The sequence below is a fragment of the Echinops telfairi genome, unplaced genomic scaffold (genome assembly GCF_000313985.2).
Source record: "Echinops telfairi isolate 266 unplaced genomic scaffold, ASM31398v2 ScPeMD7_18;HRSCAF=68, whole genome shotgun sequence".
Lineage (NCBI taxonomy): Eukaryota > Metazoa > Chordata > Mammalia > Afrosoricida > Tenrecidae > Echinops > Echinops telfairi.
In genome coordinates this window covers 30267579-30292790 of record NW_022103915.1, presented here as the reverse complement: position 1 = coordinate 30292790, position 25212 = coordinate 30267579, and the positions used below count along the sequence as shown (strand labels likewise).

The following is a 25212-nucleotide window of genomic DNA, read 5'->3' as shown; positions in this document are numbered from 1 at the left end:
GTCTGGAAAATAATAATGGCAACATATGTACAAACATGCTTGATTCAATTGGTGTATGGATTGTGATGAGTTGCATGAGCCCCCAATAAAATGATTTTTTTAAAAAAAGAAACAAAAAGAGCAGTCTCTACCCTCTACTAGGTTACCTTATAAACGGGTTCCATTTTCCTACAAACTGGAACTCGACTGGGAGTCTTCAAGAGCCACCATAAACCTGTGGTGCAGCAATCTCAAACCGTAAGCAGTCCCTCCATCCCCATTAGTTTCACAGAGAGTCGTGGGCAGCTGTTCACAGAGGTTCAGGGTCACTGAGAGTCAGAACTGACTCATGGCAGGGGCGGGCCGGGGCACCGTGGTCATGAGCTGTACCCCAACCACAGGGTTGGCAGTTAGAAGGGACCCGCTGCTCTGTGGGCGGAAGATGGGGCTTTCAACTCCCGTTAACAGAGTCTTGGAAACACAGAGGCAGTTCTACCCTTCCCGATAGGGTGGCTAGGCAGCGACCGATGGCTACAGAATAAACAAGAAAAAGGTTTAAGTAAAATAGTGTACTTTTATGAAAAGAGAACACAGATCAGGTTTTTACTTAAGGCTAGAAATTTTGTTTATAAAACAAAAAAACCCTCAAGGTTTAAAATGTTCATATCCCAACAAGATGAGTTCTGTGTTGGGCCATCTATTTAATGACCTGTTGGAGCCCTGATGGTGCTGTAAGGGATTGGGCCACTAACCGCAAGGCTGACAGTTCAAACCCAACCACTCAGCAAGAAAAAGGTACACATTATCTCCAAAACCCTATACCAGGTGGTGAAGGGTAGGAATACATTGGAAGGCGGTGAGTTTGGTGTGGATTTGTATCAAATGCATTGGATGATCACTCCCTGCCATTGAGTTGTTGCCAACTCATGGTGACCCTATAAAACAGGACAGACCAACCCTTATGGATTTCCAACACTGTAGTTGGTGGTATTGAACTGCTAACCTTTTGGTTAGGAGCCCAAATGTGTAGCCCCTACACCACCGGGGCTTCTGCACTGGACAAGTCACATCAAATATAAAATGGAAAAAGCCACATTTTTCCCAATAGAAAAAGATAAGCCTAAGTAAGGGTTCACAGATCAACACCTAAGCAGTTGCCACCGAGTGGGTTCCCACTCAGGGCGACCCCATGTGGTGCGTAGACCTGTGCGTCACAGGATTTTCAGTGCTTTGATCTTTTGGAAGCAGATCACCAGGCCTTTCTTCTGAGGCACACCAAGCATCCTTTCTTTATTTTCTCCAAATTAGCATGCCCCCCAATACCCGTGCCAATAATTATAAATGGAAAGGTAACAGCTACACATTAAACAATAATTAGATGAAAACCACTGAAGCCTACAGCATCGCACACGTGTCTTTTCCTATGGCGAATGGTTTTCCTGACTGCCAAATCACAGCTTTCAAATTTGGAGGCTCCATCTGTGGGATGCTGAAGACTGACTCAAAGTCGAACTCTTCGAATTCTGTTGGACTTTCCCAGCTATAAACTCGATTGGGAAGGACGAGGGGCCAAAGTGAGCCTAACATCCAAATTAAAAAATCCCAGCTAGCAACATGAATCCTGAGTTAGGGGGAAGATTGGTGAACTCGGGCAATGAAAACAGTTGGCCCAATCATCACATAACCACTGAAGAGAGGTCTCTAAATGCCATGGGCTTTTACAATGGGCCTCCCCATCCCCTTTCTGGGAGGATTATGACAACTCTTCTAATTTTCCCTTTTTTCTATAATCGATCTCCAAAGTATAAATCACCTTGAGGCAATAACTCATAGCAATCCCTAAAGTTAATTTATATCAAAGGTTCACTATTAATAGTCACCCCAAGTAATAAACAGTACTGGTTCCATCTAGGCTTAATGAAAACGTGCTGTTCAATTCAAAATCTAGAGCACGGAGGTTTAGAGTCCCTACAACAGGTTTACCACGGACCTGAAACACTGGGGTGTGTGTGTGTGTGCGCGCGCGCGTTTGTAAAATTCTACATTCATCTGATGAGTTAATACTTTCCGCTCCAATTTTGTGCAACACAGTCTATCAGCTATTATTTTGCCTGGCTTAGCCTCATTTTGGGAAATGAGTACAAATGGGGACTATCGGATGGATTCAACAGAAAATCTCAACACACAGTGCATCCCAAAAGGAGGCCTAAAAAGGGATTCTTTGCAGCAGTTTCTGCATCATGTCAACCCATTCTCTCTGTTCATTCTCACCCCTCCATCGTATTCTACTCCATCAATCGCACGTTCTCCGTTTACCGCTGGACAGTTTGTTCCAATCCTCATCACTACCTGAAGTTGCAGTTATGCAGTTTTAAACCATTTTTTTTTGGGTGGGGGGGGTGTCTTTGTTCCTCCCTAGAAGTCAAAGACTGGGTGCCTGGCATATGCTGTTGCTGCTTTTTGCTCCGTTGGGTCATGTTTAACTCAAAGTGCCCTATGTGACCCAACAGAACAGACCCAGAGGGATGCCTACATGGTTAGCAGTCCAGTGGTTACCTGACAGTGCCACCACGGTTCTTTAGAGTAGCATATAACCAGACCACACTCACTGCCATCTAGCCAATCCTGACCCATTGCCACTCTACAGGGCAGACTAGAACTCCCCCTGTTGCTCTCGACCTACTGACCTTGGGATTAGCAGTCCAGCACAATATACCCCCTAAATGCCAACAGGGCTTCCAGTAGCACATCTCATTCTGACTCAGTGCCCTCAAAGAGGACCTCCAAGGCGGCACACCTTTACCGGAGGAGCCAGCCTCATCTTTCCACAGAGGAGCGGCTGGTGCTTTCAAACTGCTGCTCTGGAGGTTACAGCCCAACTCATAGCCATCCGAGCTCCTCCGAGTAGCAGATCCAAAACCAAACTCACTGCCATCGAGGCAGCGTGACTCATAATGACCCGCGTGCAGAGTACGACAGCCCCTGTGTTTTCCAGATGATAAATCCTTTCAGTAGAAAACCTCATCTTTCTCCAAGGGAGCTGCTGGTGGTTTTGAATCGTTAACCTTGTGATTAGAAACAAAATGAGTAACCCAATACACCACCAGGATCCTAAGGGGATAAAGGCAAAGACTAATTTAAGAAGAGACAGCATCCTATTCAAAGAACTGGAAGGGATCCAGAACATCATACCTAGAGTTGAGAATAGGAAAGAGTAAGGAAGAAAGACAATGTTCATTTGCTCATTCATTTCTTGTACTGAAATCCTGCTGCATTACAAACAAGTACTGCAGTGATATGTAAGGTATAGTCAGTCTCTACTTCAAGGCATGTACTAGCTATCTGAGGGAATGAGCAAACACACCATTACAATCTCAAACTCCCTGCCACTGCATCGATTCTGGCTCAGAGCCACCCTACAGTGCAGAGTAGAACTGCCCCTTTGGGTTTCCAAGACTGCAAATCTTTACAGGATCATAAAGCCTCCTCTTTCTTCTGTGGAGTAGTGGGTTTGAAGCTCACCTTGTGGTTAGCAGCCCAAAGCATAATCCACTAGGCCACCAATATAAGAAATTCACTAGATACACCTGTCCGTAGATTGGAAAGTGAATCAGTCCAGTTAATCAAGGCACTACATTCATAGAGATCCTTCCAAGGAAAACAGTCTTATTTACCCAGAACCCATCGATGCTGCGTTGATTCGGACTCAGTGACCTTGTAGAGCCAAGTAGAACTATCCCATGGGGTTTCTGAGGCTGTGAGTCAGAATCAACGCAATGAGAGTGGTTTTAAATCTTCACAGGAGCAGCCCTGCTGGTGCAGTGGGCTTAGCGTTGGGCTGCTAAAGTGGGCGGAAAAGGGAAGTGTTTGAACCCATTGGCGGGTCACTCTGTCTGCTTCCAGGAAGACTTACAGCCTACAGAGCAGGTACTTCTACTCTTCTATAAGGTCATGTGGAGCCTGGTGATCTACTTCCCCCGCAAAGCAGCCACTGAAAGCCCGATGGAGCACAGTTCTATACTGGCCCATAGGCAATCATCATGGATTAGAATCAACTTGACAGCTACTGTTTTTCACTTTTTAAAAAAAGGAACCAGACACTATGGGAAAGGTCATGGGCTGGATGTGGCCTGCAGTGTATCGTTTAACTTACACCAATAGGCTTGTGGTCACCAACTGCCAGTCTCCACGCAAAGCACTCGGACTTCCCTGGAGGAATAGCCGCTATGTCAGAAAATAAGAAAGCTGTCAAAGGCGGGTGGGATGCTGTCAAAGGAACACAGAAATCAACCAGGAGCCCAAGAGACAACCCTTGAGCATAAAGACAAAGGAAATTGATCCAGAAACTGAATATCAAAAGCACTAAAAAATAAACTCATCATAATACTAAAAACTACCTTGGACTTCACTGGAAGCAAGAACTGCTAACTCTGCAAAAACACCAATAACAATAAAAGCCCTCGTAGTACAGTGTGTTAAGTGCCTGGCCACTATCCTGGAGGTTGGTGGTTCAAATTCACCAGCCCATCCTGGGAGAAAGACAAAGCAGTATGCTTCCAAAAATGCCAACAGCCTTGGAAATGCTAAAGGAAGCTCTACTCGGTCCTGGTCCTAGTCCTATCATGTCCCCATGCGTCAGCTTTTCCTATACAAACTGTAAGCTTTAGAGTAATCAAATGGCCTTCATTAGTAAATGCTTTCATTTTTCTTCTTTTTGTTGTGAACACATATGCACCAAAACATGTGCCAACACAATTTCCACACTTACAACTCAATGAATCATTCAATGAATAAAATTCTTATCCTATCCCAATCTCAAAGTGGAATAACAGAATTAGAAAACTACAAATTTGGCAAAAAATTAAGTTCCGATGACAAGCATCACTGGATCAATGCCCACATGGAACAAGGTGATGGAAGGTAGAACAGGGCTCCCGGGCATCTGCTAGGAGCCATGGTGGCGCAGTGCTTGTGAGTTAGGCTACGAACTGCAAGCCAGCAGTATGAAACTGCCAGCTGCTCCTCGGGAGAAAGTGGAGGCTTACTCCAGTAAAGAGCGGGGCAGTTCTAACCTGTCCTCTGGGGTCGCTCTGAGTCGGCATCGACTCGATGACAGTGAATTTGGTCTGGTTAGCGCTTGAACCTATAGAAGCTACTTCCCATAGCAAGGGGTTTTGTAGGTATGATTAATATCTTACATGAAGGATATTAAAATGGGGAGTTTATCTCGGATTATCTGGTTCCAGTATATTCAAAGGGTCCTCACAAGGGAAAGTAGGAAGTGGAAGAAACAGGGCAAAAACCCTCATTGCCAAAGACTCTACACTGCAGGCTCTGAAGATGGAGAAGACCTGAGCTTGGCTGCTAACCTCCACGCATATCTAATTAGGGACAATCAACTCTGAAAAGCCTACAGAACACGGGTCTTTACTTAGACACATGGTCGCCTTGAGCCCTAGTTACCTTAATTACACTCCTGGCTTGGCTCCAGGTCCCAATACTTTAGATATAAATTACGATCACACGTGGAAGTACTCTTTACAAATACTACTTACTCTAAGAATAGACTCATATACTGCTCAAAGAAAACATAAAAACTACCATGCTTGTGATGAACGAGAGATTCCAGTGGGGGGGGGGGGGGGAATATATCAAATCCTGACTGATAACATCACACTATATTAACGTTTAAGACAGCAGCCCAGGCTCACCTGATTGCAAAAGAAACCAAACTGGCTTCGGGTCGCAGCTGTCATCAGCTCAGAGTGTAGTTGGGATTTAGATAAAACTTGGCCACATCCAGACTCTGGGAACCAGAGCAAGACTGAGACCAGTCTGCGCCCAACTAACTGACTTCAACCCATCACCGGAGTGACACCCTAAAACAGGGGCTAGAGCTAAGATTGTAGCACTTCTCGCTCTCAAAGGTATTCCACTCCAGTTTATTCCACTTCTCTGAGCCTCGGTTTCCTCTCGTGCCGACTGGGGTTAACAGTACCTACTCTGCAAGGTGGTGCACGAAGGAGATTGGGTGGGCAGGGGGATTAAAAAGGAAAAAGAAAGAAGGAGATGGGAATCTTCGTGAAGAAACACAACAGATGCTACAAGAGATGCTCCACCAACACTAGCTTTTATTCTTCACCGAAACCTTTAGTGTCTCCCACGACTTTGCAGCGGGCACCCCGGCCCGTCGATCCCCGGCAAACACACAAGATCCAGACTCCCTTGAAGAAGCGAGATGCAGCTCAGGGGACCGGAGACGACAAGCAGACGACTCCCCGGGGGACTAGCGGGCAGCCGGGGCCGCCCAGTTCGCCCGTCGCCACGCCTCGTGGCCCTTCCGGGGCGCCCTCGCCCGGCCCCGCCCTGACGACGCCACCCGGGAGGGCGCGGGGCAGGGGCCATCTCGGGAGGCCAGGGCTCCCCCGGCCTCGGCCGGCGGCCTCCCAGTCCCGGGCCTCCCCGCGCCCACGCCGGCAGCCCTCCCTCCCGGCCCCGCGCCGCCCAGGGCCGCACCTTGAGGTGGGTGCGCAGGCCGCCGGCGCCCCCAGACTGGTCGGTGATCTCGTAGGCGCCCGTCACCAGCAGGTCCTTGTGGATCTCCTCGCGCAGGCACTTGCGGGAGTTCAGGGGCAGATGGAAGGAGATGGCGAGGACCGAGCCGGGGCCGAGCAGGAGCAGGAGCAGCCACGCCAACGGGCCGCGGCCACGCCGCGCTCGTAGGCCACACAGACCAGACATGGTGCCGGAGACGCGCTCGCCAGCCGGGGCCGCCACCGCGCCGGAACTGGGGCGGCCCACGTGACTGACCTCTGACCCGCCGATGCCGCCAGCGCCATCTTGGAAGCTGGCAAAGAAAGCTGCGCGTGTATCGGAACCCCTCTGGAAATTCCAAAGGAAAGTCGGAAACGCGTCAGGACCACAAGCTAAAGCCGTGAAAGAAGAATGAGTCAAAGGTAGTGGCAAAAGTCTGACTTCGCGGAGCTTAGTAACTTCTGAGGCGGCCATGGCAAGTATGGGCAGCCCCGGAAACAATTCTCCTTGAACCCGCCGGAAGTCGTGTGCGGCAGCTTGAAAGTCGGTGATGCCATAGCAACCAAGTCCCAATGGGGAACGGCCACAAGGCTCTTGGCTGCGTCCACCCACTGGCCGCCGGGCGAGGCCTTGCCAGTTGCTGCGCCGCTCTGCCCTGGGCCGTCGGCCTTGGTGACGGCTGGGACGTGGGGAAGGAGTAGAAACTTTGGGGAGCTGAGTGGAAACTTTCCAACTTGGTCGTTGGGCGAAGGGGGGACTCAGAAGAAGGTGTCCCCTGGTGGATGGGAGCGGGCCAGAAGGTTATTAGGACTGGAGTAACTATTTGGCATCCGGAATGTGCATTTTATTTATTGAGTCAACATTGAGTTGGGGAGGGAGGGAAAAAAGAGCTGATACCAGGGCTCACTAGAAAGTAATCGTCTGGAAAATAATAATGGCAACATATGTACAAATACGCTTGATACAATTGATGTGTGGATTGTTATGAGCTGTAAGAGGCCCCAATAAAATGATCATTTAATAAAAATTGTAAAGAACATTGAGCGTCTATTATGCTAGGTTATAAGAGAATAATTCACAACGTTCGTGGAAAATGGAATGGGAAGATTTTTCTATCAATTTTTAAAGCCTGCCTCCCCCCACCCCACTCAAGTTGACTGTTGTCATTGAATTGAATGAAAAAACAAGCAAACATCGAGTTATAGTCCAATCTGAGAACTATAAATGGGTGTACCAGATATGCATTGCCAGGGGACAGAGATATTTTATGTGCTTTCAAAGCCCAAACACGTAGGGTATTGGATTGGCCGGCCCATAGTAAGCAAATACACCAGTAATCTCTTGTCCATACATTTAACAATGCTTATTAAGTACTTAACTGTGTGCCAGACATAAACCAAGCAGACCCACCAACCACATTTGTTGATTTTGCGAGCCTTTGGAAGATGCTATCAAGTATTCAGGGCAAAAAAAGATACAAAGATGAATATAGACTACACAACAGCCTATATTTGCAATCATTATCCACTTTGACTATGTTTATTATCTACCCAGAAAATGGACTATCTGCCCCAGGTAAATTGACTGATTGTTTTGTGCGTATAACTGCTTCAGTCCTGCTAGTTCATTTTCTGGAAATAAGATCCCACAAACAAAATAAGAACAAACATGTAAACCAAACAAAAGCACTGCAAACCATTTTTAAATGTGACAAATACCAGGTAATAATTATTTTTATACGAGTTGCCCACTTTGGGAACATTTAGTTTATGTTATCCCTGGTCTAATAATTTCTCCTCTCTCTGTTTCTTGAGATCCTCTCAAGCTTCTTGATGTCTCGGCTGTTACTGGGACATCCAGGAGCTGCCAGGGAATGCAAGGCACCCTATCTAGTCCGTACAGTGTCCACCCAGGTGCCTGCCCCACAAGCCTGAAATGAGACTGCTAATCCATTCAATAAAGCAACAACTACAAAGAGCAGTTGCCATTGGGTTGATCTTAACTCCTGGTGTCTACTCATGATCGCTGCCGATGCCGAGAATCAGTAGGAGTGGTTACTTTCTGGTCTGAAGTTCTGACCAGAGATTTGCTGCCCATATATGAGATACCTGCGAGCAGGGATACAAAACGACCTAAGTTTTAAAATATTTTTCGCATATATGAATGATCACATTTGATATTTTCAAAAAACCGTGTGGAATAGGCTGGACAAGCTTGCTTGTTTTACAGAGGAGGAAACTGGGTTCTGAGAGTCTAAACTTGGTCTCCATAGTCCCTTTGCTGAAAAGGACAGAGTCAGTCTGAAGTGAAGCTTCTGTAGGAAGGAGTTCTTTCTTCGCTGGCAGAGAAGGACTCGGAGACTTTCCTATGTCACCAGGCTCAAATTCTTTCTTGTCCCACTTCTCGGCCCACAGAATTTCCTTTTTTTTTTTTTTTTCCTTCCCTGCTTGGGATTTTTCTCCTTAGCATATGCTACTATCAAATGTAGCATTTTACTTACTCTATCAGTCAGTTAAGCTAGTTCCATAAAGTACGGTTTCCTGATTTATCTACTTTATAAATCTGTGAGGAGCCCTGGTGGTGTAGTGCTTATGCATTGGGCTTCTAACTACAAGTTCAGCAGTGGCCCTGTGGGACTCATAAAGAGTTCGTCTCAGACCCCCACAAAGGCAGTTCTGCGCTGCCTTCTCAGATCCCGATGAGTCGGAATCAGCTTGATGGCAGTGACGGGTTTGGTTGGTATTAATCTCTCTCCTAATTTGCCTGTCCATTTTGTGAGGGCAGGAATTTTTGTCTATTTAGTTTCATGCTTTATCTTCAGAACCTAATAGAGTTACTGGCACTTAGTGAACGCAGGACTGCTTCCTCCTAGCAGAATACTCAATGGCAAATACCTTCCTTTGTCCATAGCTGGTTTCAAACAAATGTATTTTATTGAAGTGTAGGCACAACTTCCTTTCCTTGGGAAATGGTCTTGTTTCCACATAAGGACACAGGAAGAAGAAAAAAGTTCCCCTAGGAACCCCTGGTGTCGAAGTAGTTAGTAGCTGAGTGATGAACCAAAAGATTGGTGCTGAGAACTGACCAACCCCCTGCCGGAGAAAGATACTCAGCCTTGGAAACCCTGTAAGGCAGTTCTGCTTTGTCCTCCCAGGGGGGCGCTAGGACTAGGACTTGGCTTGAAAGCTGTGTTTTGAGCGAGTGGTAGGTAGAGGAGCTGCCCCCAGGAAACCGAAACTCTGCTTCGCCATGGAAGAAGGTACATTTTACATCTGTCTGGGAGAAAAGCTTCCATTCGAGTTGGAGAATTATGGAAGGTGTCCCACTTCTACAGCTGATGCTTCTCCTGGCCCAGCAGTCCCCTGCCACCCTGTCATCCGGAAACTTCCCCCAGGCAGACCCACCTCAGATTCCTGATCCACCAGAGCCTCTGGAGGCGAAGAGACGTCACCAGACACACCCTCTACCCAGTCCATCCCCAAACCACAGGTTTCTCAACTTTTAGTCTGTCTTAGAAGGAACATGTTTCAAACACACCTCACCCCAGACAGTGAATCAGAAGCTCTTACTTAAAACCTGCATTTGAAGCTTGTTGCTAGGTGGGCCCATGACTGGGAGACCTGGGCAGCACAGGGGACCTCTCCCCACACTGCTTTCACCAGGCCTCCAGCTAGGCTTGAGGCTGCCCTCACTCCAGTGCAAAAGCACCTGTCCCCACCCAGCCTACGTGCTGTCCCACTCCCAGTGCACGCTTAAAACGCTATTGCAAGATGGTTCTATGAAGACACCAGAGACCTGTATTTGTTTTATGTCATACCCTTTGCCCCAGGGAGTGAGTCTCATTTGTGTCTTTGGTTTTTGCTTTTCTTTTGAGTCCTGGGCTTCGCCCCCACCCCTAGGACCTGGTTCCCCAAAGTCCCTGCAGCTTCTAAGCGATTTCATCCAGTCCTAGGACTTTACATGCCATCCATAGGCCAATAACCCCCCAAAATGCCTCCAGCCCTGACCTCAGTTCCAGACTCTATATCGAGCTCCCTACTGGACATCACCCCTTGGATGACTAATAGGCAACTCATCCTTAACTCCCCAATCCGCGGCTTCCCCATCTCAGTAAAAGACACCACCTTTGACCCAGTCACTGAGGCAATTCTTGTTTCCTCTTTTCCTCCTTTCCTGCCTCCACAGTTCATCAGCACATCGGATCAGCACTGGGTCCCAAATATATGCTAATTCTCAACTCCTTGCGGTGAAGTCAATGCTGTCACACCATGACCCCCTGTGGGTTTCGGAGACTGTACTTACTTAGTGGAGTGGAAAGCCCAGTCTTCTACTGCTTTTCGGATTGAGATGCTTTCGTGCCGCAGTGGCTAAATGCTCATCTGCTAACTGAAAGGTCGGTGGTTTGACCCCACCAGCCAGCCGCTCAGATGGGGCAGTCTGCCTCTGTAAAGATCTACAGCCTGGGAACCCCTATGGGCCAGCGTTACTCTGTCACCTGGGGTCACTTTGAGTCAGACCCACCTCAAAGGCAGCAGCAGGTTGACGTGGTGGCTCAAAGATGAAATCCTTGACTGCTAACTAAGCGTCAGCGGTCCAAACCCAGCAGCCACTCTGTGTGGAGAAAAGAACTAGCAATCAGTCTGCTCCTGTAAAGTTTGCTTGTTGTTGTTGTTGTTAGGTGCCTGCCTGTCAGTTCTCACTCTTAATGGCCCTATATACAACACACCAAAACGGTGCATGGTCCTACACCACCCTCAGGATCCCAGCTACGTGAGAGCCCTTCTTTGCAGCCAGTGTCAACCTTTCTCATTGCGAGGCTTCCTCTTTTTCACTAACTCTCTACCTAGCATGAGGTCCTTCTCCAGGGATCAGTCCTTCCCGATAACATGTGCAAAGGACTCGATATGAAGTCTTGCCACCCTGGCTACTCAGGAGCATTTTGGCTGAACGTTGTGCACAATGTACTTGTTTGTTCTGGCAACAACCAAACAACAAACCCAAATCCACTTCCCTTCGGTCAGTTCTGACTCAGAATGACTATAGGACAAAGAAGAGCAGAGTAGGACTGAATGGGGTCTTTAAGGCTGTAGATCTTTACTGAAGCAGACGACCCCTCGCCCTCCTGAGGAATGGCGGATAGGTTTGAATTGATGACCTTCTGGTCCGTAGCCAAGTGCTTAACCACGGTGCCACTAGGGCTCCTGTTCTTCTGGCAGTCCACGGTAGATTCCATATTCCTCACTCATACTGAAATGCAGCCATTATTCTTTGGTCTTCCTTATTCGTTGTTCAGATATTACACGGATATGAGGTGACTGAAGATACCATGACTTGGGTCAAGGGCACTTTAATCTTGAAAATGACGTGTTTACTCTTTTACAGCTCAAGAAGTCTTGTATACCAGATTGGGCCAATGCAACATGTCATTTGATGTCCTAACTGCTGTTTCCATGAGTGTTGATTGTAGACTGAAGTACAAGGAAACCTCCCCCCTGAGAGCAGAGAACACCAGAGAGATGTTTACCTATGTGTTATTGTGTGCACCAGAACAAGTTACGGATAACGTGGCAAAGTATGGGAATTCCAGAACATATCATTGTGCTCATGTGGAACCTGTACATAGACCCAAAGCAGTTATTCCTACAGAACAAGGGGATACTGCATGGTTTACAATCAGGAAGCGTGTGCACCGGGATTGTATCGTTTCATCAGACTAATTCAATCTGTTTTCTAAGCCAAGCATCTGAGAAGCTGAACTACATGAAGTGCAATGTCAGCAGTGGAGGAAGGCTTAGTAACAAGGGTCAACATGCAGGACCCTTGCTTGCTAAAAGTGAACAAGACTTGAAGTGCTTGCTGATGAAGACCAATGAGCACTTTCACTATGGTGTACACCTCAACTGTACGAAAACAAAAATCCTCACAATTGGACATCATGGTTCCAGCAGTTCTCCTCTCTCATACAGGATTGCTATGAGTTGAAATCGTCTCAACAGGACAAACAACAACAGCAAACTACTTCCCAGCTCGGCTGGTCAAATCAGGCATATACTGATTTTTATATGGCCCAAGAACTTAGACTTCTTTTTACAGCTTTAAAAGTGTTGTTGAACAAAATTAAAGAGAGAGAACAAACAATAGAATATGTGAGACAGAGATGTTTTTTATTAAATACTTTTATTGGGGGCTCTCACATCTCTTACCACAAACCACACATTCATCCTGTGTGTCGAGCACATGTGCACATATGCCGCCATCATCATTTTCAAAGCTTTCTCTTCCCACTTGAGCCCCTGATATCTGCTCTCCTTTTCTTCCCCCTCCCTCCCTGCCCTCCCTCACGAACCCTTGATAAGTCATAAATTATTGTTTTCATATCTTACATCATCCTCCGTCACCCCTCACCCACTTGTTTGTCACCCTGGGAGGGGGTTTTGATCCTTGTGATTGACTCCCCCCCACCCCCCCACCAATCCTCCCGGTATCACTACTCTCATTGTTGGTCCTGGAGGGGTTTATCTATCCTGGATTTTCTGTGTTGCAGGCTATTGTCTATAGCAGTGTGCATGTTCTGGTCTAATCCAATTTGTAAGGTATAATTGAGGTCATGATAGTGGGGGGAAGGAAGCACCAAAGAACTAGAGGAAAGTGGTTTGTTTCATCAGTGCTATACTACACCCTGACTGGCTCATCTCTTCCCTGTGACCTCTCTGTAGGGGGATGTCTACAGATGGGCATTGGGTCTCCACTCCATGCCCCACCCCCTATTGACCTTGGGTATGATTTTGTTCTGGGTCTTAGATGCCTGATACTTGATCCCATCAACACCTCATGATCACACAGGCTGGTGTGCTTCTTCCATGTGGGCTTTGTTGCTTCTCAGCTAGATGGCTGCTTGTTTATCAAGACAGAGATCTTACGGGCCATGCAAAGCTTAAAAGATTATCTGACCTTTTACAGAAAAAGCTTGCTGCTTTCACCCGACTCATTTCTGCTTCCAATCTTATGTCTTCTTACTATGATTTTGAAGACAAAATGTAAATCAGGTCATATCATTCTGCTGGTTCTTGTTGCACTTGAAATGAAACCCAAACACCTTACCAGAGACCAAGAGACCACTTGTGCCGTGGCTCCTCCCTACCTCTCTCTCTCACTTTACTCAATGGCCACTCTTTGGAGCTTCCCACCCCTCACCCAGTCACTCTTCCAAATAGTCTGAGCTCCTACCTGCATCAGAACCTTTGCACTCACTGTCTGTGTGGAGCTCTTCTCCAGATATATTGTCACATGGACTCTGCAGGCGCATTTTCCTTATTTGGGTCCCAACTGCAACGTCACCTTCTGGAGAGCCCACCTTACCTAAGGTAATTCTGCCCACAGGTCGCAGTATCTTGTTCGGTTATCCACATAGCATGTTGCACTATTTGAGAGTCTCCCTTAGGTATTTGTTTTCTCATGATCTCTCTGTCCACTGGTATTTAAGCTTCTAGAGAGCAAGAGCTCTGTTTTGTACTCAGTTTACTCTTGAGACCAGGCACATCATTCTATATATTGTGGGTGCTCAAGTATTTATTGAATGAATGAAATAATATATATAAACCAACTAGTATATGAACACAGAGCAGTTGCTCAATAAATCCTATTCCTCTATTTACAAAGTATTTTCATTGCCATTTTTCATATGGAATAAATATGCAGATAAGGATAAAATGCAAAGACGTTAAGTGACTTGCTCAAGCCATATAATGAGTCAGTGTTGGAGCTGAGAATAGAAATGAGAGTGCTTAACCACAAATCAGCATTCAGAGATAATTGTCACTGCTTTTGATAAAGCTTGGTATTTATTACTTAGTTCTGTGACTCTAAGATGTTTTAAATTCCTGGATAGCCTTTCGTACTGACACTCTTATTTGTAATACAATCTTTGTGGTTCATAAGTGAATTTAAGCCTTCCAAAACACCCATGCAAATGTTAGTAGTTGATGTTGAAACTTGTACCGTCCATTAGAATATCACTAATTCGCTTTGCTTGGAAAAACTTAGCATCGTTTCTAGATTGCCATGTTGCTAAATTGTCTTCATTAAGTGGAAGGCGTTAACACATCAGCAGCTCTTTGGAACAATTGATGCACTTCATCCATGTCTGTAGAACAGTTGAGATGAAGAATCAGGACCCTTCCTTGTATGCAAAGGTCTGTCAGTCTTAATTACTAGGATCAAAATTCTTCTACAGATAGCTGTGGACTGAGATCTCTAAGAACTTAGGACTTAACAATTATTTTAGAAAGAATGGTAGAGATAAAGCAAGAAAAGATATGAGTCCCCAGTGAACACATTTCATTAAATGTAAGGACCATCATATGAACCATCACATGAACCATCATCACAGCCCATTGCTTTCAGAACAAACCAACGTTGAAAAGGACAGGCTACTAAAAAGAGAGGTATTCTGCCCCACAAGCGCTGACTGCTACAGTGACCCCTGGACCAAATGAAATCTTGGAGCCAGGGAGACAAGAGTGCTCAGGCTGAAATGAGATGACAAGAGAAGGCAAATCCATTGGACCAGCTGGACACTGGGGGACCCAGGGAAGCAAAAGAAAGACTCCTTGGCCGTGAGTTTGGTTTTGAGAAGAGGAGATGGAGTAGAAGGTGAGATGTCACCCTAGGCTACTTATGGCACACAACTGGACAGGGTTTCGTTCTGTCTTGAATAGGGCTGTTATGGATCAGAACCTACTTGACAGTGCCCAACAGCAACCCACTACTTGTCTGCCAGTTTGTCACACCTTGTGTTGTACTTAAATATTTAAAAGTACTTAAATACTTTGTGTGTTGCTGTGATGCTGAAAGCTACGTCACTGGTATTTCAAATGGCAGCAGGGTCACCCAAAGCCGAACAGACTTCCGCAGAGCTTCCTGACTAAGAACAGACTATGAAGAAGGAATAGGCTGTGGACTTCACAGGAAGTAGCCCTTGATAACTTTATGCATAGAATGGAAACAATGTCAGATAAGGAAAGCCTTATAAACGGAAACAGAACTTTGTCAGAGATGGTGCCTGAGGACAAGCCCATGGGGTCGGAAGGCACTCGGAATGTGATTGAGAAGGAGGAGCCTTCTCAAAGTAGAGCCCACCATGGTGATGTGAATGGAGGAAAGCCTATGAGAGTATAGCCTTCGGGGGTCTTCATTTGCTGATAGGACACAACTCAAAATGAGAAGAAACCGCTGCAAAATCTACTAAAAATCAGAATGTGGAATGTACTAAGTACGAATTTAGTAAAATTGGAAATCATAAAAAATGAAATGGAACACATCAAGATGAAATCCGAGACATTAGTGAGCTGAAATGGACTAATAGTGGACATTTTGAATCAGAAAACCCTATGGCATATGGATTGTGATAAGAGTTGAACGAGACCCCAATAAAATGATGAAAAAAAGAAGAAGAAAGAAAACCATATGGCTTACTATGTTGGGAATGACACCGTCAAGAGGAAGGACATGGTGTTCATTGGCAAAAAGGACATTTCAAGATCTATCTTGAAGTACAACATTGCCTATGATAGGCTTATATCTATTTACATACAAGGAAATCCAATTAATACACCTATTATTCAAGTTTATGCATCAACCACAAAAGCTAGTACTGAGGAAATTGAAGCATTCTAATATCTTCAGTCTGAAATTGATCAAACATGATATCAAGATGCATTGGTAATGACTGGTGATTAGAATGCAAAAGTTGGAAACAAAGAGGAAAAGAACTGTAGTTGGAAAATACTGTCTTGGTAATAGAAACGAAGCCAAGATCACATGATAGAATTTTACAGGACCAATGACTTGTTCATAGGAAATACCTTTTTTCAACAACACAAACAGTGACTCTACACATGGACGTCTCCAGATGGAATACAAATAAATCAAATTGATTACACCTGTGTGAAGAGTCACTGGAGAAGCTCAATATTAGCAGCCAGAGGCCAACTGTGGAGTAGAGCATCAATTGTTGATCTGTAAGTTCAGGTTAAAGCAAGATAATTAAAACAAATCCACGAGAGCCAAAATACAACCTTGAGTTTATGCCACCTGAACATCTCAAACATAGATTGGATGCATCGAACACTAATGACAGAAGCCCTGATGAACTGTGGGAGAACATCAAGAGCATCATACACCAAGAGAGCAAAAGGTCATTAAAAAGTCAAGAAAGAAAGAAGAGATCAAAGTGCATGTCAGAAGAGACTCTGAAACTTGCTATTAATCATAGAGTAGCAAAGGCAAATGGAAGAAATGACGAAGTCAAAGCTGAGCAGAAAGGGCAGGTCCAGAAGCCAAAGCCAAATATTATAATGAAATGTGCAAAGACCTAGAGATAGAAAACCAAAAAGGAAGAACATGCTCAGCACATCTTAAACTGAAAGAGCTGAAGGAAACATTCAAATATTGAAATATTCTATGGGCAAAATATTGAATGGTGCAGGAAGCATAAAAAGAAGATGCAAAGAATGCACAGTCACTGTACCAAAAAATACCCCACTGGTCAACTGAGTTAGTTAGTTTATTGTGTCAACCTGGCTGATAAACACATGTGGGATTAATTGAAAGGTGGAGAGATAAATGGCTCAATGAGCCTCGTCTTTCTAGTTCTCGGGTCTCTTGCTTTGTGATGGTCGCACCAGGGTGCAGCTGCCTTAGTAGTTCCCTGCTTCAGCTTGCAAGGCAGACTTCCTGCAAGAGGTACCCAGACTAATACATCAACATTACACCATTTCAGGAGGTGCCATATGAGCAAGAACCACTGGCACTGAGGAAGAAATTCAAGCTGCACTGAAAGCATTAGCCAAAAACACTGCTCCAGGAATTGATGGAATACCAATTGAAATGTTTCAACAAGCTGATGAGGCACTGGAATCATTCACTCATTGGTGCCAGGAAATTTGAAAGACAGCTACTTGGCCAACTGACTGGAAGAGATCCACATTTGTACCCAATCTAAAGAAAGGTGACCCAACAGAATGCTCAAACAGTAAAACAATACTACTGATACCATTGACAAGGAGCTGCCAGAGATTTAGGCCAGACAGTAAATCAATATTACTGATACCATATGCAAATAAAATTTTGCTGAAGATCATACCATATCATTGCAGATGTCAGATGGATCTTTCCTGAAAGCAAAGAATACCAGAAAGATAGTCTTTTATTGACTATTCCAAGGCATTCAACTGTGTCAGGGGTCCTCAAACTTTTAAAACAGGGGTCCAGTTCACTGTCCCTTAGACCCATTGGAGGGCCAGACTATAGTTAAAAAAAAACTATGAACAAATTCTTATGTACACTGCACGTATCTTATTTTGAAGTAAAAAAACAAACGGGGCAAACCACTCGGCGGGCCGGATAAATGTCCTCGGCGGGCCACATGTGGCCCATGGGCCCTAGTTTGAGGATGCCTGGAGATCATAACAAATGATGGACAGCCTTGAGAAGAATGGGAATTCCAGAACACTTCGTTGTGCTCATGCTGAACTTGTACATGGATCAAGAGACAGTTGTGCAACCAGAACAGGGGAATACTGAAAGGCTTGACGATTTGTATCCTTTCACCATACTTACTCGATCTGTCTACTGAGCAAATAATCATATAGCCTGGTTTATATGAAAAATAATATGACATCAGGATTGGAGGAAGGCTTATTAGCACCTATGCTCTGCAGGTGTTACACATTGCTTGCTGAGAGTGAGGAGGACTTGAGGCACTTGATGATGAAGACTAAGGATTGCAGCCTTCAGTGTGGTTTACAAATCAACGTGAAGAAGCCCAAAATCCTCATGAGAAATGGATACAAGACTGAAGTTGTCAAGGATTGCCTCTTGCTTAGATCCCCAAGCAATACTCCTGAAAGCAGCGGTCAAGAGATCAGAGGGTGCTTTGCATTGGGTAAATCTACTGCACAAGAACTCTTTAGAGTGTTGGAAAACAGGGCGTTACTTTGAGGACTAAGGTGCTCCTGACCCAAGCCATGGTATTTTTCTACCACCTCATCTGCATGTGAAAGTTGGACATTGAATAAGGAAGATTGAAGACTTAATACATTTGAATTATGGTCCTGGGAAGAATATTGAAAGTACCGTGGACTGCCAAAAGAACAAACAAATATATCTTGGAAGGCATATGGTCAGAATGCTCTTAGAGGCCAGGATGGTGGTACTTCGCCTCCTGTACTTTGTACATGTTGTCAGGGGAGAGAAGTCCCTAGAGAATATCATGCTTCGTGAAGGAGCAGGGCACCAAAAAAGAGGAAGGCCCTAAACAAGATGGATGGACGCCATGCTGCAACAATGGGCTCAGTCAGAGGAACGACTGTAAGGGTGGCACAGGACTGTTCAGGGTTTTCTGTTGAGCAAAGAGTCGCTATGGGCTGGAACTGATTCGGTAACAACAGCGACGTGGTTCAAAGAAGAAAAAAACATGTTGAGCAAAAGAAAAAGAGAAAAGAGGAAATTGCTGAGTTCTTTGCAAACTAGCCCCAGAGTTAAGCTCTGCCAAAGAGAGGTAATGAAGAGTGGAATGGCATGCACACTAATCATTGGCTCTGCTCTGCACCTGGGTAGAGCCACTGCTGAAGCCTGATCATCTGCAAATTCTCAGAGGACTTAGACTTACTTCAAAAGTGCTCCGCAGAGGTGAGGCCTGAGATTCTGCATTTCTCACAAGTAATGTTGATGCTGCTTTTCCCTGGGTCACCGCGGAGCAAGATACCAGAAAGTACAATACAACACCAAGTCCATGGTTTTATGGCTGCCCATTAGAATTACTGAAGGGCTTTAAAAAACAAATACCTCTGCCTGGAGATCTTTAAAAGATTCCTGTCTCCATCCCCAGATTTTCTGTTTTGCCTCATGTGAGATGCAGTCTAAGCATTGGGATTGAAGGACACACTCCCTAGGGGATTCAGTGTGCACCCCGTGTTGAAAGCCAATGCTCCAACCTCACCCCCTCTCACTCCTATTTCAGCACCTAACCTAATGCCATTCAAGTAGCAAGCTCTTAAAACCCATTTGTCCACACGATTTACATCCCGATTTCTCCAGTGGAAGCTCTGCTCTGCCCTGAGTTCTCCCTCCAGACAAGGAATCTGTCCTCTGGTTAGTGGCGTGCCTGGAACTCCAGTTTGAAGACAAGGACTATCCCCATACTGGCCGCGTTCTGCTAGCTCAGGGGTTCCCCAAGAAGGAGGCGTGGGGAGGCTTCAGATGAGAAGGAAGCTGCCTCCACTGCCTTTTCCTTCTAGCTTGCAGAAAGTCACCAAGGCACGTGGACGAAGGAAGTATTAATAACCTTTCTAAAGCTACACTTCTCCAAGATTTGGTGTTTCACAGACCACAGCCAGGACTGTCCGTTCTACAGATGGCCAACTTCTGCATTTTAGATGGCGGCTTCCGAAGACAGCTCAGCCTGCAGAGCAGAAGACTCCGCTACGGGGAAGAGAACTGAATGAGTCTTCAAGCCAGAGGTCAAAAGTCACTAACCACATGGCGAGCCGAGATAAGAAGGCTGCCAAGCAAAGATGTTAGAGAGAATTGGCTCTTTGGGAATAGAATTAAAGTAACAGTATATGAACCAGGGCTTCACAGCAAGTCTACCTTATGATCCATGGGTACCCCTATTATCTCACTGATATGAAATGCAAGAATAGCAAATATATATATACATGGTTAACAGGAGTGAGAGGGAGGAGAAGAAGTGGAGCGATTACTTGGGAAGCAGTGCATTTCTGTTTATGATGACGGGACATTTGCTGCCACTTAAGGGGAATGGTTGTACCACATGGTTACTGAAATTAATATCACCGTAAAGAGGTTGAATTGACAAATATTGTGCTATATCTTCACAATGATAAAAATAAATAACATTTTTAAAAACGTGCATCAGGAGATTTGTTCTCTAGACAGCGGTCCTGGCTCTACCAACTACCAACTCACTAGCTGACCTTGGGCTAGTATTTACCCTTGATAGTTCTTGACATCCCTGTTTGTAAAATATGAAGCTTGACCTAGATGAGCTTTAATAGCCAAAGCCCCTGAGACTGGACTTCTTAGAATCCTCCACCCAAAAAGAAGTGGCAAGTTCACCAAGGTTATGGCACTGTCACTAACAGCTGAACTTTGTCCTCCCCGGCCTTGTCCTGGCTGGGAATTCAGCAAGCATAACTCAGGCACAGCGAACCACAGCTGACAGAGACCTTCCCGGGGCAGAAGGTGTGAAGTAGGATGAAAACCCTAACATCGGTTTCCTAGAGCCGTTGAAACAAATAACCACAAGCTAGATAGCTTAAAAGATCGTAAAGAGGTATCTCACAGAGGTACAACATCACGGTGTTAACAGAGCTGCCCTCCTTCAAAAACTCTAGAGCAGAATTCTTCCTTTTGCAGCTTGAATCTTCTTGGGGCTCTAGGCATCGCTTGGCTGTGGTTACACAACTCTCATGTTTGCTTCCATCTTCACATGACCTCCTCCTGTTCTCTGTGTGTCTGTTCTGCATGTCTCTTACAAGGACACTTGGATACTGGGATCCAGTGCCTACCTGACCACCTAACCTGATCTCATCTCAAGATCCCAAGCTTGTTACATCTGCAATGACCCTTTTTCCAAAGAGGGTCATATCTGTAGGTCTTAGGTCTTTAGGCATGGCATCTCCTTAGGGACCACCGTCCAACCTACTATATAGCTTCCAAAGAGAGCAGAGTAGAGAGATGTTCAAACGCCTCTAAAGCCAAGGTCCAACGATACCTTGCCACTGCTCATTGCCCTGCTTAGATCTCCTCCCTCTGGAGCCTGGCCATTCTGAGGGTACTACTTGCATGGTGGTGCACACTCCCTGCCAGCCATCGAATGATTCCTGTACTCTCCCTGACTTAGAACCTACCTCCAGACCACCTGCACTTCAACTTAAGGAGCTGCTTAAATATACAAAGGCCTGCCTCTACTGCCTCTTTCCCTCCCTCCCTCCACCATTGCCACCACTGCGCCAGGCTTTCTAGGGATAGGGCCAAGAAGTAAGCATTTTAAGTCATCTCCCTGGGAAGTTCTGGAGCGTGCTGAAGCCCGAGACACACCACCATGCCATGCTATGAACTCCATGCATCAGTGTTCTCTCCTGGATCCCTAGATGCCTGACATTTATTTATTTAAGCTGACGAGAAGCAAGATTCCAGGGTGTGGAATTCCTACTCCTAAAACCAAGTGCTGGAGTCCAGATCCAAGATCGGCTGCTCACTGACTGTGTGACTGTAGACCAGCGGTTCTCAACCTGTGGGTCGCGACCCTTTTGGGGGTCGAATGACCCTTTCACAGGGGTGGTCCAATTCACAACAGTATCAAAATGACAGTTATGAAGTAGCAATGAAAATAATGTTATGGTTGGAGGTCACCACAACATGAGGAACTGTATTAAAGGGTTGCGGCACTTGTAAGGTTGAGAACCACTGCTCTAGACCAATGACCGAAGCTTTCTGTATTTCTGCTTCTCCGTGTGAGGAGACTTATACTGCCTGTCTCTAAGGTTGTGGTGAAGAATAAGTAAAATCACACATGGAAAACACTTAGGGCCATGCCTGGCACACGGTAAATACTCAGCAATTTTAAGCTAACGTGCAGCAGACCTGGTTGGCAGTGGTTTGCTTTTTCCACGATGTTCAGAGATTCCTCTCATCCCAGAAACAGACCCCGATCTTCTCTACCTCTGATACCCGCTCCCATTCACAGAATCTCTCTTTCTCTTCCATGCACTGTGCTAAACTCTGTATATGCTTGATTCGCTCCCCACGCACAGCAGTGCTCTAAAAACCTGTTGTGGTCTAGGAGTGGGCACTTGCCATGAATTCTCCAATCAGAATTAGATCTTACTCCCAAACACACATGTCGAAAAATGTCTGTTTCCTAGGGCTAGCTACCCTACCCTTTCCCAAACCGTCTGCCTTCAAGTTGATTCAGGGTAGAACTGTCCCTGTGGGCTTCCCAGCTTTGTGGAAGCAGACTGCCCGCCACCTCGTTCTCCTGATGGGCCACCGAGGCTCCGTGGAAGAGGGACCCCCAAAGGTTCATGGCCAAAATAGAATGAAAGGATCATGAAGTTTTTTTCATGAACTTTTGGAACCTCTTTGTACAGAGCTGGAAGGAAGATGGTACTATCACCTCCCCCTTTTCTGCAGACCAAGTACCAGACAAATAACTGACCAAAGTCCTGCAACCAGATAGATGGGTGAAGCAGGGATGTGAGAAATCAGCGTGAATCTCTGCCCAATTGCTACCCTGCACTTCCGTTCCCTCCCAGCCCGGCCATCTCACCCGCCTCTTCCTAAACCTCCCATCACTCAGCTTCACCATGGCGAGCTCCATCTCTGATCCCTTCAAACTGAGCTTTCCCATTGTCTCCTAAACGCCCAGACCGCCAAGAAACCGCACTCTTCTCAGAGATGTGGAACCAACCCAAATTTCTTCTCCACCTTCTTGGGGAGCTCCTTCAAATCCCACCGCGCCCTCTAAGGCAGTGGTTCTCAACCTGTGGGTCGCGACCCCTTTGGGGGGTCAAATGCCCCTTTCACAGGGGTTGAGACCATCGGAAAACACATATTTCTTAGGAACCGAGACACGGCTCCTCTGTCCATCTCCAGGTGGGTCCGCCCACATGCAGATACGCCCACATATGAGTACCCAGTGTGAAGACTGTGACCCAGGCTTCAAGACAAATTTCATTTGTTTGTAATTAGAAATAAATATTTCACAATATATAATTATTTTTGAATTATGATGAATTTTGAATTATTGATGAATCATGATGCTTTCATTATGTTCAATTTATAACAATGAAAATACATCCTGTCTATCATATATTTACATGACGATTCATAACAGTAGCAAAATGACAGTGATGGAGCAGCGATGACAATAATGTTATGGTTGAAGGTCACCACATGAAGAACTGTATGAAAGGGTGGCAGCATTAGGAAGATTGGGAACCACTGCTCTAAGGGGTCCCAAACCCAAAGCTCCCTACCGGCCCCCTACGGTGTGCTTCCTTTATACACTAGGTCACTCCGGTTAGCTTCTCTACAACCCCCAGGGGACTTGTGTCGGTTGAGAGGCCCCCTTCCACTGACCTATCTGTAACTCCTTTAGATGTGAACAATGTGTAGATGTGGATGCCAGGGCAACAAAACCAGTGCCCCCTTGGGCTGCTCAGCTCAGGGCACCCCTCCTCTTTCCTTCCGCCCTTGACAGGGCAAGCAAGGCCTTTCGCCCACGTCCCACTTTTGACCATTGGCCTTAGCGGAGGGTTCACCACCAGGCATATAGGTCTTATCACTATACAAACACTTCCTCTTGTGCCAGTACTGGTTCTCACACAATGGGCAATCAGGGTAAACTTCCTCTGGCAATTTACTGAGCAAATGTTTACGGAGCGACTGCCCTATGTAAGATTCTGTGCCAAGGGCTGCGGGGAACCCAAACCTTGCCTCCACCTTGAGAAGTCTGTCAGAGAGGAAGCACATACATGAAGATCACATGTCAGAAGGGCGGAAGGCAAGGCTCACTCAGCCTTGTGGTTCGGCACACCTGGGTTCTAGTCCTGCTCTGGGCTGGCTGGTTTGTCTTGACTTGAAGCGAAAAGACAAAAAAGCCATGTCACTTTAGCTCATCTGATCTTGAGTTTACCTTCGTGTGAAGGAAATGCTGCTACTTTAGGTTTACAGGATGAACTAAAATGAGATCCTGCCAGAGCAGCTGAGACCAGGCTGTTCCTTCTGGGAGTCCGGAGTTTGGCAGGACAGGGGCTGGAGGGGGCTTTTTTCCGGCTGGAGGGGAATGTGGCTTTGAGAAGTGACTTCCTCTAGGAGGTGGATTCTGCCTCCAAAGTGAAACACCGCAGAGACCGCTCCTTCTCTAGTTGCCGCCCTTTACAAGTCCGGGAATGGGGTTCACGGCTTCACAGAGACTTAATCGGGGTGGTACTCGCATACCATCGGGTCAGCCAGTCAGCCAGTCAAAGCACATTACAGAGCAATGCATTGGGTCATGTAGGGAACAGGTCACGTAGAAAGCGTCATGGGACCGGGACTGGCTCATCGGCACCCGTCCTTACGCAAAATAACAGGATATTCAAGAGAGGTTTTTGAAGAAGATGCTGATTCCGTGGGCACAGCCGATAAAGGAGAGATCCCTGTGGGCCCGGAGTAGTCTGGGCACTCTGTCTGGTTGAAGCAATCTGATGCAAAAATCACAGCAACCCAGTCAAAGCAAGCATCAGCGCATCAAGACAGTAAACACAGCTCCCTCCTCCCACCTCTCTCGCGATGTCAAAACAAGCAACCTAAACCAGGCAGTCTTCACGCCTATTTTTACGTTGGGCTCTTAATATTCCGGGTGGCTCTGTGCTCCAACGTGCATCTGCAGGAAATGTAGGGAAGGAAGAGGACAGTGGTCCTAAAAGGGGCTCTGGTTAGGGGTGGGTATGTCACCAGAAGGCTGGGAACACCTATCTTTCCCAGCGAGGGGGTGGGACTGCCCCATCTTTATCCCTCAGAGCAGTCTGATGGTGGTTTCGAACCATGGGGTTTTGGTCAGCAGCCCAGGGCTTAACTCCTGTGCCATTAGGGCTCCTTATTTGTGAAAGGACATCAATAGGTTCAGGG

The 25212-nt window shown here is 46.1% G+C and overlaps 1 protein-coding gene across 1 annotated transcript in view; it reads right to left on the bottom strand.

The window, feature by feature from the left end:
* Nucleotides 1–6735, bottom strand: part of TMED10 (transmembrane p24 trafficking protein 10) — a 40930-nt gene extending 34195 nt beyond the window's left edge. Inside the window, exon 1 of the mRNA XM_004698719.3 lies at nt 6496–6735. Within this exon, the coding sequence (XP_004698776.1) occupies nt 6496–6720 (225 nt within the window). The 5' untranslated portion in view covers nt 6721–6735. The remainder of the gene's footprint in view (nt 1–6495) is intronic.
* Nucleotides 6736–25212: the final 18477 nt, after the last annotated feature.